General features: G+C 41.6%; 1 protein-coding gene across 1 annotated transcript; it reads left to right on the top strand.

Annotated features, from left to right (window-relative positions):
* Nucleotides 1–6,662: 6,662 nt before the first annotated feature.
* Nucleotides 6,663–11,363, top strand: LOC121695439 (IgGFc-binding protein-like). Its single transcript, XM_042076288.1, has 8 exons — nt 6,663–6,752; nt 6,846–7,425; nt 7,593–8,200; nt 8,453–9,017; nt 9,189–9,385; nt 9,549–9,926; nt 10,177–10,448; nt 11,133–11,363. The coding sequence occupies exons 1-8, from the start codon at nt 6,744–6,746 to the stop codon at nt 11,140–11,142; spliced, it is 2,619 nt and encodes an 872-aa protein (XP_041932222.1). The 5' UTR covers nt 6,663–6,743; the 3' UTR covers nt 11,143–11,363.
* Nucleotides 11,364–13,925: the final 2,562 nt, after the last annotated feature.

Here is a 13,925-nt window from a genome sequence, read left to right as displayed (position 1 = left end):
TCACTTATCTCCCTCAGAGAACCGCGGCTATGAAATAGCCTTTCGTTCTCTTTCGGTCGACTCGTACGACACAGACTGTGACTCTATAGGAGTTTTAACAACGCCCCTGATGCTCAGAGCCTAATCAATATAACTGAAGGTCAAAGCCACGCCGAAAGATGCTATGAAGCAGTTTCCGCGGGCCTAGACGCTCCAGCCTCAAACACAGCGTGCGCCACAGTAGACGGCGTAACATCGAGGCGATAGTGCGTCACAAACGTATGCGGCGAGGCCCAGCCCGCGGCCGCACAAATAGCCTGGAGAGGCACACCCCGAAACACGGCCCAGGACGCGGCCATACCTCTGGTAGAATGAGCCCTGACAACAGGAGGGTCGTTCCCTGAGGCCCGGTAGGCCAGTGCAATAGCCTCAACAATCCAATGAGATAGCCTCTGTATCGACAGCGCACGGCCCTTAGACCCCGTCGCAAAGCACACAAACAGTTGGTCACTATGCCTGAAAGATGCAGTCTTGGCCAAATACAAGCGTAATGCACGAACCGGGCAGAGAGAATGCAAGGCATCTGTGCCCAGCGGAGCATCCTTGTCCCGAATGGAGATGAACAGTTCGCAGTGTGTGTTCTCTCTCGATGCAAATAAATCGACCTCCGCTCGGCCGAAGCGTTCCCATACAAACTCTATTATCCGAGGATGTACCCTCCATTCCTGATTGGAGAGAGATGCCCTCGATAATCTGTCCGCACTGACGTTCAGAACACCCGGAACGTGACATGACCATGCGCCCATAGTAACATGTTGCAGGCTATGCGGTGAAGACGAAGTGACCGCAACCCCCCCTGACGATTTATGTAAGAAACCACCGTCGTATTGTCTGTGCGGACTAAAACGTGTTGGTGTTGAAGCAGTGGCAAAAAGTGTTTCAATGCCAAGAACACCGCTACCAGCTCCAAAACGTTTATGTGAAGCTGACGTTGCTGCGCTGACCAAGAGCCGCTCACTGCCCGATTCTCAAGCGTGGCGCCCCAACCGCTCAGCGACGCGTCTGTTGTCACAACGCGACGCATCAAGACGAGCCCCATCGGTACTCCCTGTGTCAGCAGTGTGGGATCTCGCCACACAAGCAGTGCTCAAAGGCACGACGCGGAGACCAGCACCAGTTTGTTCATGTGCGCTCTCCGCTCCGCGCACAGGCGTAGCGAGAACACCCATCTCTGGAAGTCTCTCATGAACACTTGTCCCAGATGCACCACTGCTATCATAGACGCCATCAGGCCAAGCAGGCGAAGGCAAGTGCGAAACCTGACCCTCTCCCCTAGTTGAAAAGCTGAGAGGCATCTGTGGAACGACTCCACTCGTTGTAACGTCAGCTTGGCCCGGAATGACGTGGAGTCCAGAGTGAGGCCCATGAAATCTATTGATTGTGCTGGGGTTAATACACTTTTCTGGTAATTTATCACGAAACCCAGAGACTCCAGGCCTGAGGAACACCAGCGTGTGCTCCGCTGCTTGTTGCGCCGATGGGGCTGAATAGATGGTGTAAGATAGCTATTTTTAGATAAAGCGCCAGACCACACCTTAGGTCGTTAATTGCCACACCCCTGAGCGTATTGTTTAATAAAAGAGAAGCGCATGTGGAAAAATTTGAGTGTAACAATACGCTATGCGCTGCGTTTCTGATCATCAAGATAGGACCCACAGTGTTTAAGGTATGCTACAAGGAGTTTACTGTAGGTAAGGAATTACATACAATTTGGCCTGCATTCAGAGGGTGTCATTGAGATCCTACACCTCCAATTTCGTGCAGTTTTGACCATGTCAGCCAACGACATGGTCAAAATGCTGATATTTGGCCACTTCTCCAATAGTGACACAAGGGCACTTCTAGTGTTGTGTCGTCCCAGTAGACGAGGAACAGGGTATGAGGGCAGACTACTATTGTTCATCAGTCAGTTGGGCAAACCTATGCTGCTTGCATCAATGTCTGGAACTTATGGTGTACCGATAGCTTATTTCATTAGTAGCCTTTTTATAAACTTGTCAGTTTGGATGGATGAACAAAAGTACCTGAGAGATTGAAGCTGATTAACCCTTGTAATGTGTTCGGGTCTGTGGGACCTGTTTTCAATGTTTGCTAAAATATATATTTATTATTTTTCCTAACTCAAACTCATTGACCTTGCTTGGCCCATTTTCTGTGAAGAACATAAAAAATAACTTATTTTCAATGACTGCACACACCCCCCCTACACATACTGTAACTATTACATAGAAGGTGTTTGGGCAGGGGCGTACGTAGATTTGCGCGGGGACCGAAGGACGTGTCCACACAATGTCAAATTACGACTGAAATGTCCCCACCAATATTCAGGTTGAAATGGAGGAAAAATCATCTCGTACAGATCTTGTAATGTCCAGTAGCCTATAAGGGTAAATCGCGCTGATTTGAAGTTACCTATAATAACTACCAGTGAGCCACAGTCTCCTGATTTGTTGATATTGAGGCAATGATTTCATGCAAAGGCTTGGGCTTCAGGGCCCCCTGACCCCTTGGGCCCCTGGGCCTGGGCCCGGTAGGCCCGTGCAGTAATCCATCCCTGTCACATGAAAGAGCCTTTTCTCAGCTTTTAAACGGTGCTAGCTAGCCACTGTTTGCTGTGATAAACAGTTTGCGAGAAAAATAACTTCAAGAGATTTAATAATTATTTTCTGGCGCCCATCTCCACATCCATTCGTCTCGGTGGAATATCGTAGGCCTACACACTCTTCACGCAACACATGACAAACCATATATCAGAAAAAACAGCAGACCTTACTGAACACAAAGGTGTAATGCATTCCCGTGTATAGTTAGCTGTTCCAGAGTAATCCGGTTTTTAAATAAATTATAGCAAAATTCGGCTGCATTTCTTAAAACTGAGTTGTGCTTACATCGCCTAGATATCTGTAAATATTAGAATCAGAGAATATACAGGCAGCTCACGGTTAAGAGTTTGTCAATGTAGCCTTAATGATTTCTTTTCACAAAATGCTAAGCATGCATGTATTTAAGTTAGTTTCTTAAAACTGAGCTGTGCTTATATGGGCTGATTTCATAACAGACCAAATAGAAAATAAATGTTAAATATAGCCTACATATCTGTAGCCTACATATTAAAATCATATTATGTAGGCTACACAGTGTAGTTAGATCAAGTTGGAGAGTAGCACATTTTAATCATCATGGATAGTAGTTGGACAGTAGCACCCAGTGGACCCGAGTGCAGTAAGTGCTTTGTACCTTCACTGTGTCCTCCTCCTATCTGGGCCTGCTGTGTGTGTGTGTGTCTGTGTCTGCGCGTTTCTGTGTGTGTCTGTGCGTCTGTATGTGTACGTGTGTAAGTGTAGGTGCCTGTTTGCGGAAATGTTGTCTTTCTGCACCTGCTATTCACACACAAAGTTACAAAATTGTTCCATTTCAAGGACTTTCACCTGTTCTGATTAAGTTCTAAGAAATAAGCACCAATAATGATTAATAACAAAAATCTTGTTTATTTTTTTACTTTTTTTAATAATGGAATTTCCTCATTTTCTCACAAAAACGAAACTGATCATACAGTATGATCATAAATGTGATGTCAAAGGGGTAAATGGAAAATATGAACCATAAATGATGTCTATATCATTGGTAATTGAGCTAAAGTAAACATCTGTTTAAGTATTTTTACATAAATTGTTATGGCTGTATTGATTTAAAAGCCTGATAATCTGGTGGGTCCACCAGACCCGGGAACATTGGCTGTGTAACAAAAATTTGAACACTTTACAAGGGTTAAAAATGAAGGTTGAAGTTGTGTTAGGTTGATAATGTCACTCACTCCAACTCAGGGAGTCTGGCAATGTGCAACACTTTGTTTGTTTTGTAAATGTATGTATTGTTCCACGGTTGGGCTTGTGACTTTGTCTCCACCCCTATCAGTATCTCATTAGTTATCATATTGATTAGCTTTGTTCTTTTCACTTGTCGTGTGGTTTGCAAATAATCTGTTTCCTCTGTGTGGTTCTTTGTATTTACACCCGGTGTTTGGCTTGTTCTTGGTCTGTCATTTTTCTTGAGCATATTGTGTTTCTGCTTCATGTTGTGTGCACCCTTGTTTCTTGACCGCGGCCCCTGGCTGTTCTCTTCTGTTTTGCCTGTTTACGAAGTAAATACTTCTCTTTCATAAAGATGATTCATTCTGGATGTTTTGTGTTTGCATCCAACTTCTAGTCAGCAGTTCTCAACGCTTTCCAATGTCTTAAGTTGTACTGAGATGGAAAAGTTAATGTCTGAACCTTTCCATCTTAAGTATAAATGTGTTTAAAGGATTACCTACTGTTCTTATGTCCTAAATCTAAATAAATATAAACAATAAGTGAAATGCAAGCAGCTGAAGTCATGAAAATCTCTATATCCATGCAGATACAAAAATGCATTCCAAGCTGGGATGTGTAAAACATCATACCACCATACATTGCCAAGCCTAAATAATCAAGTGACGTTATGTGTTTAAAACACATAAACACATAAAGCATTCAAATTCTAGCAGCATTTAGTCGTGGCCTAAAAGTGGTCTAAAAAAGACAAATTCCTATGCTGTTAGTCAAGTATTAATAAGTCAACCTACAAAGTAGCCAAATGTGTGTACGAAAGTGTTGAGCATTCCTCTTTATCCTCTGTAATCTTGCTTTACGGGGATAAAGGTAATAACATTTACATGATTACGGGAAAACTAACTTTCATAAAAACTATGAGTCAACATGTAACTGTTCGTCCAGTCATGCATGGAACATCAAGGTGAAAATGAAATTTACCTTTATTTAAGCACTTTTTGTCCGCCTGAAACTTTGTGATGTATTAAAATATAACACACATAGAGATGGAGTGTAGTAATAGACAATAGTAGACAATAGACAATGGTAGTGTAGTAATAGACAATAGTTCCATTGTTGACTGCATTCAGTCAGATCCAAAGTAATGTGTCAACTCAACACAATAAGTTTCTTATTGCTACAAAATCTTTTAATTTACTATTTCTCAAATGAGTTTGGACAGACAGACAAAAGAAAACAGATTGAGGCTGAATAATCACATTAGAACTGCCTTTTGTTCGTCTTTTTGCCTAGAAACAGTACAGTACACAGAACTCAGGCCTGACGGTGCCAACCATTATATAATGAAAATCTAATAGCTTGCAGCTGATTGGCTAATGACTCAATGCCAAATGCATTATAAGGCCAGGTGAACTGTAGAGTCTTTGTATCTGCTGCCAGGTCCAGGTAAGACCATCTCACTTGAATCGACTCAGAAAGCTTTCAGATGGTTCTGTAGCCATGCAAAGTCTCAGTCTTCTTCAGACTATGATTGACTGAATGCACAATCTGTTTTGTTGATGTGAAATCATTAAGACAATGTGCGCTGTACTATGTCTGAGGTCTGTGCTCATGGCTGTGATTATTTTTCAGACATCCAGAGAAAAAAATATTTATCTTCTCTAGCCATGAAGATGAGAGGGATACTACGTTGCTTTGCCACTCTGCTTATTGCTGGTATGTCTCACCTAGTTGTCTTCATGAATTGCTCCGAAATAATGGACTGTGGCACAAAATGGAAGTATTTTACTGTATGTACATAATACCACAGTAATACTGCTCTTCAATGTAGATATATAGAGACAAAGTTCCCTTGGCCTTTGGAATTAAAATAGCCCCTCATCATCACATACCCTATTTTAATTCCAAAGACCAAGGGAACTTTATCAGGATGCATAGTAGCCTATCCTGGATCTATGAACTTTTTCGCCACAACAGGTCATTTAACCATCACAATAATTTCTAAACTGTTTTATTAACTTGTAAATGTTGCAAAGGGGGCCTTGAAACTTTAAAGACACATTTTACCGTGGTTGAGGAGGAAGGTTAAGGAAACTGCCATGTTAAATGTGCAATCGTATCCGAGAACTCAAAAGCAAAGCAAAGCACTTAACCCCAAGTTCCTCTGTGTACAATTTCCCTTGTGATAGAATTGACATAATAAGTAGGCTAAGTCAATTTGGATGAAAAGTGTCTGCTAAATGTAAATGTGTGCCTCTGATACACCGTGGCAGGTTTAAAATGTTGCGTTATGACTCACATTTATTTACCTATTCGTGAACTTTATTTGTATTCTGAGTAATTAACAGCCTTATTAATATGGGATAAATGAATAGATGATAACGCAGTCAGTAGTTAATAATAATATTGATTTTTAATATTATTATTATTATTATTGTAATTAATTGGGAGTGGCAAATATATGACAACGGTATTTAAAAAGTTGTCACCATGATATAATACCAATAAGATTAAATTTAAATGGTGGTGATAGCAATCAAGGTCTACACTAATAAGAGCTTATTTTTTTTCCATATTTTTTTCCAAGGTCTACACTAATAAAGAGCTTATTTTCCAGGAAATGTCTTTGCGGGACCAGCAGTTGCTGCAACGGACACAGGGGTCTGTTGGGCCATGGGGGACCCTCACTATCGCACGTTCGATGGCAATTTCTACAACTTCATGGGCAGTTGCTCATACGTCCTGGCCAAGAACATGGATGTGGACGCCACCCACCCAGCTTTTGAGGTCACTGCGAAGAACACAAAAAGTGCAGGCTCACTGCTTACATCTGTCGGTGAGGTGACCATTAATGTCTATGACAACGTGATCAAAATATTCCGCAATGAACTCAGCATGGTTTGGGTGAGTTGACCATTTTTGTGACCTTGATTGTACCTTTTGTGACCTTGATTGAGTAATGTTAGTGCTAAAGCCATTTATTTGTGTTATTCGCAGGTCAATGATAAAGTATGGAACCTGCCTGTCACTCTAGCATTTTCACAAAAAGAGATCACGCTCCGACAAAGTGGTCTGTCTGTGATCTTGTGGACAGACTTTGGGCTGACCGTGGAGTATGACTGGAAGCAGTACGTGAAGGTAACCGTGCCCAGCAGTTTCATGGGCAGAGTAGGCGGCCTGTGTGGTAACTTCGACAATAACAAAAACAACGATCTCATCAACCCAGACGGCTCTGTGGCAAACAGTATTGAGGCCCTGGGAAAGAGCTGGAGGGTACCAAACCAGAGGGATGAACAGGATTGCAAAGATGAGTGCACCGGCGACTGTGGGGGCTGCAGCTGGTGGAGGCGAGGAAAGGCTGATGTGTTCTGTGGTGTCATGACCCCAATACTAAACTTCCAGTTCAGGGACTGCCATGCAGTCATTGAGCCACACATCTTCTTTGACATGTGCAAGTTTGATTACTGTCGAGGTGGTGAGATGAAGAACTACATCTGTGACATACTGGGAGTTTACACGGATGCCTGCCAAAGAGCAGGGGTCAAGGTCTATGACTGGAGAAGGCTTGCCCACTGTCGTAAGTAGCCATAAGATAACTAAAACTAGGCTAACCTGAGCAATAATTCTCAATATATGTTTTATTAGTTCATCAGAGTTGTATTTATAAATGTGATGTCTACATGAAATGCACTTGAGATGCCGGTGTCTGAGCAGATGGTTCAAAAGCACTTATCTTCCCTGCAGCATCTCCTGCATGTCCAGAGCACAGCCACTTTGAGTACTGTGGGAATGCCTGTCCAGCAACTTGTGAGGATCCATCTGCTCCTTCCTCATGCAAAACCCCTTGTGTCCAAACCTGCACTTGTGACGAAGGCTACTTCCGTAGTGGCAACAGATGCATACGCAAGGAGGAGTGTGGCTGCCAGTATAATGAGCTCTATCTCCAACCTAGACAAAGCATCTGGGCTGATGAATGCACACAAAAAATAACTTGCAACTCAGGAAGAATTACATCAGAGAAGAAAACTTGTGGTCTTGGTGAGGAGTGTAAGGTGAAGAATGGCATTAATTCCTGCCAAGCTGTTAAATCTGCTGTCTGCACTATCTCGGGTGACCCTCACTACAACACCTTTGACCATGTAAAGTACGACTTCATGGGAACCTGCACCTACACAGCCGCTGAGGGCTGCCATCTAGACGGTACCGACCTCACCCCCTTTACTGTTGTGGTGGAGAATGAGAAATGGTACGCCATGTCAAATGATCCCAAAGTGTCTGTGGCCAAGCTGGTGGCTGTGACCGTTTATGGTAACACCATAATCCTGCGAAAGAATCAGAAGGGACTGGTCTGGGTGAGTACGGTTTTCTGATTATGCTTATGTACTTCAGTTTCCTGAATGGGGAGCCAGCAAGTTTTACAACCTCCTTCATGCTGTCAGATTTATCTAAAACACATTCCAATAATTCTGAACACAACTACTTCTCATCTGAGTTTAGAAACCAGTTATTTTTTTGGAAAATATCACACTCCATCTAGACACTTTCTGTCATGTATAACACAACTCAATTCTGTTTTTTAAAATGAATTCTGGTTTTCTAAATAGGTCAATGGAGCCATTATGAACCTCCCTGTGAACCTCAATGAAGGACAGGTTGTTGTCCAGCAAATTGGTTCAAATGATGTAATCTCAATTGACTTTGGGTTGAAAGTGACTTATGACTTGGTGTACCACGTCACTGTCACAGTTCCTGGTACTTATGCTGACAAGACCTGCGGTCTCTGTGGCAACATCAACGGCAAAACAGACGATGAGTTTCAGCTCCCTGATGGCAAAATAACCAAAGATGTGACCGCTTTTGGGTCCTCATGGAAAGTTGGTGTGCCTGGTGTAGTTTGTGAGAATGGCTGCGAAGGTGACAATTGTCCCAAATGTCCAGCAAGCGAGAGGCCCAAGATTGAATCTGAGTGTTCCATCATCACTGACCCCAAGGGACCCTTTGCAGCTTGTCACGATGTTATTGAACCTGCATCCTACTACCGAGATTGTGTCTATGATGTTTGTGTGGCAGAGGGAATCCAGATGCTTTGTCACAGCATTAATGCCTATGTCATTGACTGCCAAGATATGGGAGTTAAGGTCTTGAACTGGAGGACACCCAGCTTGTGTCGTATGTATCCTCTATTTTCATGTAGTATTCTACCCCCTTGCTCCATTCAGTTTAACACAATGACATTGTGAAGTGTGTTGTTGTCTAATTTGTTAGTTCCATTTGAGACCAATTTAAATCCAAATCTGTCTCATTCTATCTCTTCTCTTCTCTCCTTATTCTCATCTTAAGCCCTGACCTGCCCAACAAACAGCCATTACAGCATCTGTGCTTCAGCCTGTAAGACCCCATGTCCTGGGCTTACCAGCGTCACCTGTGCTGATGTCTGCGCTGAGGGATGTGCCTGCAACACTGGCTATTTCTTCAATGGAACAGGTTGTGTGCCAGAGGACGAGTGCAGTTGCTACATCAACGGAAAGACCCTCAAGGTATGAGACAATTAAAAAACTCTCTATGAGACAATTAAAAAGCACTCCATCGATGACCAATGTTACTACTGTACAACAACTTGCTTTTTTTGGTGACTAACAGTGAATATATTCATGCGTTAGTATGACTAAAAATCTATAAATCTATTGATTTTATATACAGATTGGAGAGACAGTGGTGGCCGATGACTGTACAGTCAAATATTTTTGTCCTAAATCTGGACACGGCCATATGAAGTCCATGTCTTGTACCTTTGATGAGATGTGCGGAGTTCAGAACGGGATCCGTGGATGCTATCCCAAGCAGTGCATTATGGGAAATAATGGGGTTTTCACCACCTTTAATGGCAGAGTAGGAGATGTACAAGACAGTGGGATGTATGATCTGGTGAAAATCTGTGACGACACCATAGCAGAGGGATGGTTCCGGATCATGATGGACCTGCAGACCTGTCTGCAGACTGGTCAGATGACTGCTGTGGGCATCATTGCCTTCTTTGATGATGTATCAGTTGTTGTTAACAGCAACTTTGAGACCTTGGTGAGTCTATGGAAAATAACATAAATCCTGGAGTTGATTTGAGAAACTGTGCAGTAGAAATGATGTCAGCTGTAACACAGACATTAGCTGTAAAAAAGGCTTTAGTGATTAAAGGTGTTAAAGGTGCAGTCAGCAATCGTATGCAATTTCAAGCCCAAAACATTTTTGTTGCTCAACCCCACTTCTGACCTTTTAGTGATCTTGAGGACTAACAGTCCATTAACTTATCACACATTTTTGCTTTTAACAGGTTAATGGCAAGAAGGCAACTCTGCCCATCCAGATGCAAAACGGCGTTTCCATTCAAATAACAGATGACCTGCTGGTGATCGAGAAGATGTCTGCTGTTGTTGTGTCTTACAGTCTTTCTTGGCAGATCACAGTGACTGTCAGTGACAGTGTAGCCAGGAATGTTTGTGCCGCATGTGGAAAGTTCTCAGAAGATCCAGCCCAGGCCACCTTCGCTAAATCCTCCATACAAAACTATCTCAATGGCTATAGATCACCGATCTTTAATTTCTGGTAAGTAAAGTTATGATCAAAGATTATAAATGGCGGAGCCACTTCCGGGAACCCGGATTGCATTAGGGGGAGTCAAAATCCCCCTTTATGCAGAGCAGAGACGGCAACTGTTCCATTGAACTCTGTGGCCATAGCTCAGAATTTTACCACATAATGTTAAGATCTTGGTTCTACAGGGATGTGAATTTTGGGCACATTTTCATGTTCCTCAAACCCTTCTGAGTATTTCAGGTACATTTCTAGCATTTTTGAGCATTCCAGTCTGGAGAAAATCAACCTTATAGCAGGTGTGCGCCTGTTATTTATTCTGCTGCTGTTGGCCGGTTGCTACATACAGTACACTCATCAATATGTCAACGACACACCTCTTCATGCAGACTGGACTCAATCCCCATTTCGGGCCAAACGACAAACTATCTTGCTTCGCCATATATAATCTTTGTTATAATGTCCTTCGGCCTTTCAGCCTCCTTAAAGAGCAACACATTTGCGTAGACACCAGTTCATTTTTACACTGTGTTAAGTTCATGTGCAGCATAGGAAAGCTTTAAGAGATGGTGGAATTCAGTTCACTCTATAACATTTAATCACGAGAATTTACAATGTGATTTTTAATGTTCAGCACCAATGAGCAAAATTCTGGTCAATTTGTCAAAACTAAATTGCTTCTCTCTCCATTTTCAGCCCACAATGAACAATCACAGAAAGAAGAGTTTATCCATGAGGTTGCAGATACAAAGTACCAATAACGCCTACATACCCTAATAATGCAACTGTAAGCCAATCAATGAAGCAATATGTTTTCATCTCTACCCATATTTGAAATGTTCGCTTCATAGCATTAGGATAGTGCTGGGTTCTCCACAGTGTCAGCTCTAAAAGTCCTTGTACTGTATATAAAACATAAATGGGACAAACTGTCAAATCGTGACACGATGGTGCAAAATCGTGTTAACTGTCCTGTCTGTGATCATAGCTACAAAATTCACTGACATATAAAGCAGAACTGTATATGATGATATTTGTTTTCAATAAAGCAGTGCATCTGTATTTGAATACACATACCTCTCCTGGCTTAATCTTATTACTATTATATATCACTTTCTGCTGTAATGAAAGTATATCTTCTTCAGTCGGTCACTCAGACCATATAATGTACACGTCTACACATACAGATATACAATATGCACATTAAACATGTTATTATATTTTCTCTCTACCACTGTGGTAGTGTACTGGGTGTACTGAAATACTTACAGGCACTACAGGGAATAGCGTCAACAAATAAAAAGGTCATCACGTCAATAAACTAGATGTACCACAAAGTAGTACAAAATATGACCGCGCTCAGTCCTGTACATTCTCTCCGCAAAAATAAATCACGCTTGTTAATTTGTCTCCATCTCCTACCTCATCCCCTACTCTTGCAACTTTGTGTCTGTAAATGAGTGTGTGCATAGTGTGTGTTTGCTTTTGTGTATAGACCCTTTCAACAATAAAAACAAAAACAATGCTTGAACGTTCTATTTGGGCCCCAATCTACTTCCTCTGCATTAAGATAACATATGGAATGTTAAAAAGGAAGTCTTGTGGGGCCAACTATGATGCTGATAATGGAACTCTCTTGAAAGGGTCCATACAGTTAGGCTTTTGAACCCATGCTAAAGTTGACTAAAAAGAGGAATATAAAATCATCTTTTGGAAATTGATCTTAATGCCTTAAGTAAAAATATGAGGAAATATCGAACCTTCAAGGACACCAATTTTCTTTGTAAATGAATAATGTATCGTAAATAAATAAATGTTCTTCCTTAAAATACATGGGTCATAAGTATTCGCACCCCTATGTTAAATTCTCATAGAGGCAGGCAGATTTTTATTTTTAAAGGCACACTATGCAGGTTTTTTAGCTTAATATGCAAGTTTTTTTAGCTTAATTTGCCTTCATTTAACAGCTTCAGAGTCATTGGAATGGTTATATGACTTTTTTCGGGTTGAATGGTGGCCGTCTCGCTTCCCCCTAGCGCCTGTGAGCCCTTTAAAGGCCAGTTATTTCATGGATCCAGGATGCTATGCATCCTGATAAAGTTCCCTTGGCCTTTGGAATTAAAATAGTCCACATCCTTAGGTTGGATATTTCCTCATTTTTTTACTCAAGGCCTACTTGCCTTTACTTAAGGCATTTTTTACTTTAGGCCGATACATGCCAACTTGTAACATCAACATAATTGATTCCGCCGCCATATTGGATTTAATCAAAAACACAGTTTTCACAGGTCACAAATTTCATATGATCTTCACAAAAATTGGCACAGACCATCTTCAGACCCTGCCTTATCAATGCATTACTTTCTGGAACAATTGAGGAAAGCATTCGCCAGTAACAGCCAATCAAAATTGGTGGCAAAGCCGCCAAACAGGAAGTGAGCTGATACCGTAGCCTTTCAGGTATCAAAACAAATCTTGGTACATGGACTAAGGACCTAATTAGGAGGATGCTCAAGAAATTTGGTGACCTTTGGCCTCTAGGGGTCACTGCAATTAGCAAAAATGCATTTTTGCTTGTAATTGTTGTTGATGTGTTTGGAATTAAAACTTACTAGTTGCGTCTTCTAATACTGCTCAGATATGTTTTGATTTTTGAAGCTTTATTCACAAGTGTTTCCTTAACACAGCCAATTGAAATCCGCTGCGATGCCGCCAAACAGAAAGTGACCTTATATCTCAGGTAATCTTTGGTAGCTAGACATGAACCTTACTCGGACAGCATATGGCCATGTGTCACAGCATTGAGTTGCCATTGCAACTTCAGCCTTACTGCTTGGTCCCGTCATTGCTGCTTGCAGCTTATTTTGATTTTATATTAATTTTTGATGATTTTTATTTTATATTAGTTTCATTATTTTTTTCACAGTGAAATGTTACTAGAACCTACTGGTATGCCAAAGAACTTCAGGTTCCTCTCCAAAACACATGGGGGGCACCACCATGCATCCAGTAGACTACTACAATGGTCGTAGAAGGGGAATGTATAATGTGGATATTCTTTAAAACGAGCCTTTAAACATGTATAATCTTATTGGCTGTGTAAAATGTTCATTTTGTTTTTCATTACAGTCTATGGCACTATGGCATGGAGTTAGAAGGTGAGAACAGTGGATAGTGGATACTATGGATATTCTGATATTCAGTGCTTGCAAGCAACTTGGTGCATACGTACCAGAGCGGTGGGTGAAGCGTAAAAAATCTGGATATCTTAGCAGAAAGTGCCCTAAGAGAGTAGGCTAAGAGAGAGTAGGCTAGTAGAGTTGTGTGTAAATACAGCTGCTCAAAACTTGGGCTGGACCTCAATATTGTTTGCTATTTTTGTAAGAATTCCACTAGTTTACTCAGGTACTTCAAGACATTGCTTCTGGTTGATGCACTGCTTTATTGAAAACATATTTCATCATACATACTGTAGATGGAATACAGGAT

This window comes from Alosa sapidissima, chromosome 21, assembly GCF_018492685.1.
Source record: "Alosa sapidissima isolate fAloSap1 chromosome 21, fAloSap1.pri, whole genome shotgun sequence".
Lineage (NCBI taxonomy): Eukaryota > Metazoa > Chordata > Actinopteri > Clupeiformes > Clupeidae > Alosa > Alosa sapidissima.
The sequence above is the reverse complement of the archived record's forward strand: the minus strand, read 5'-3'. Positions and strand labels throughout refer to the sequence as shown.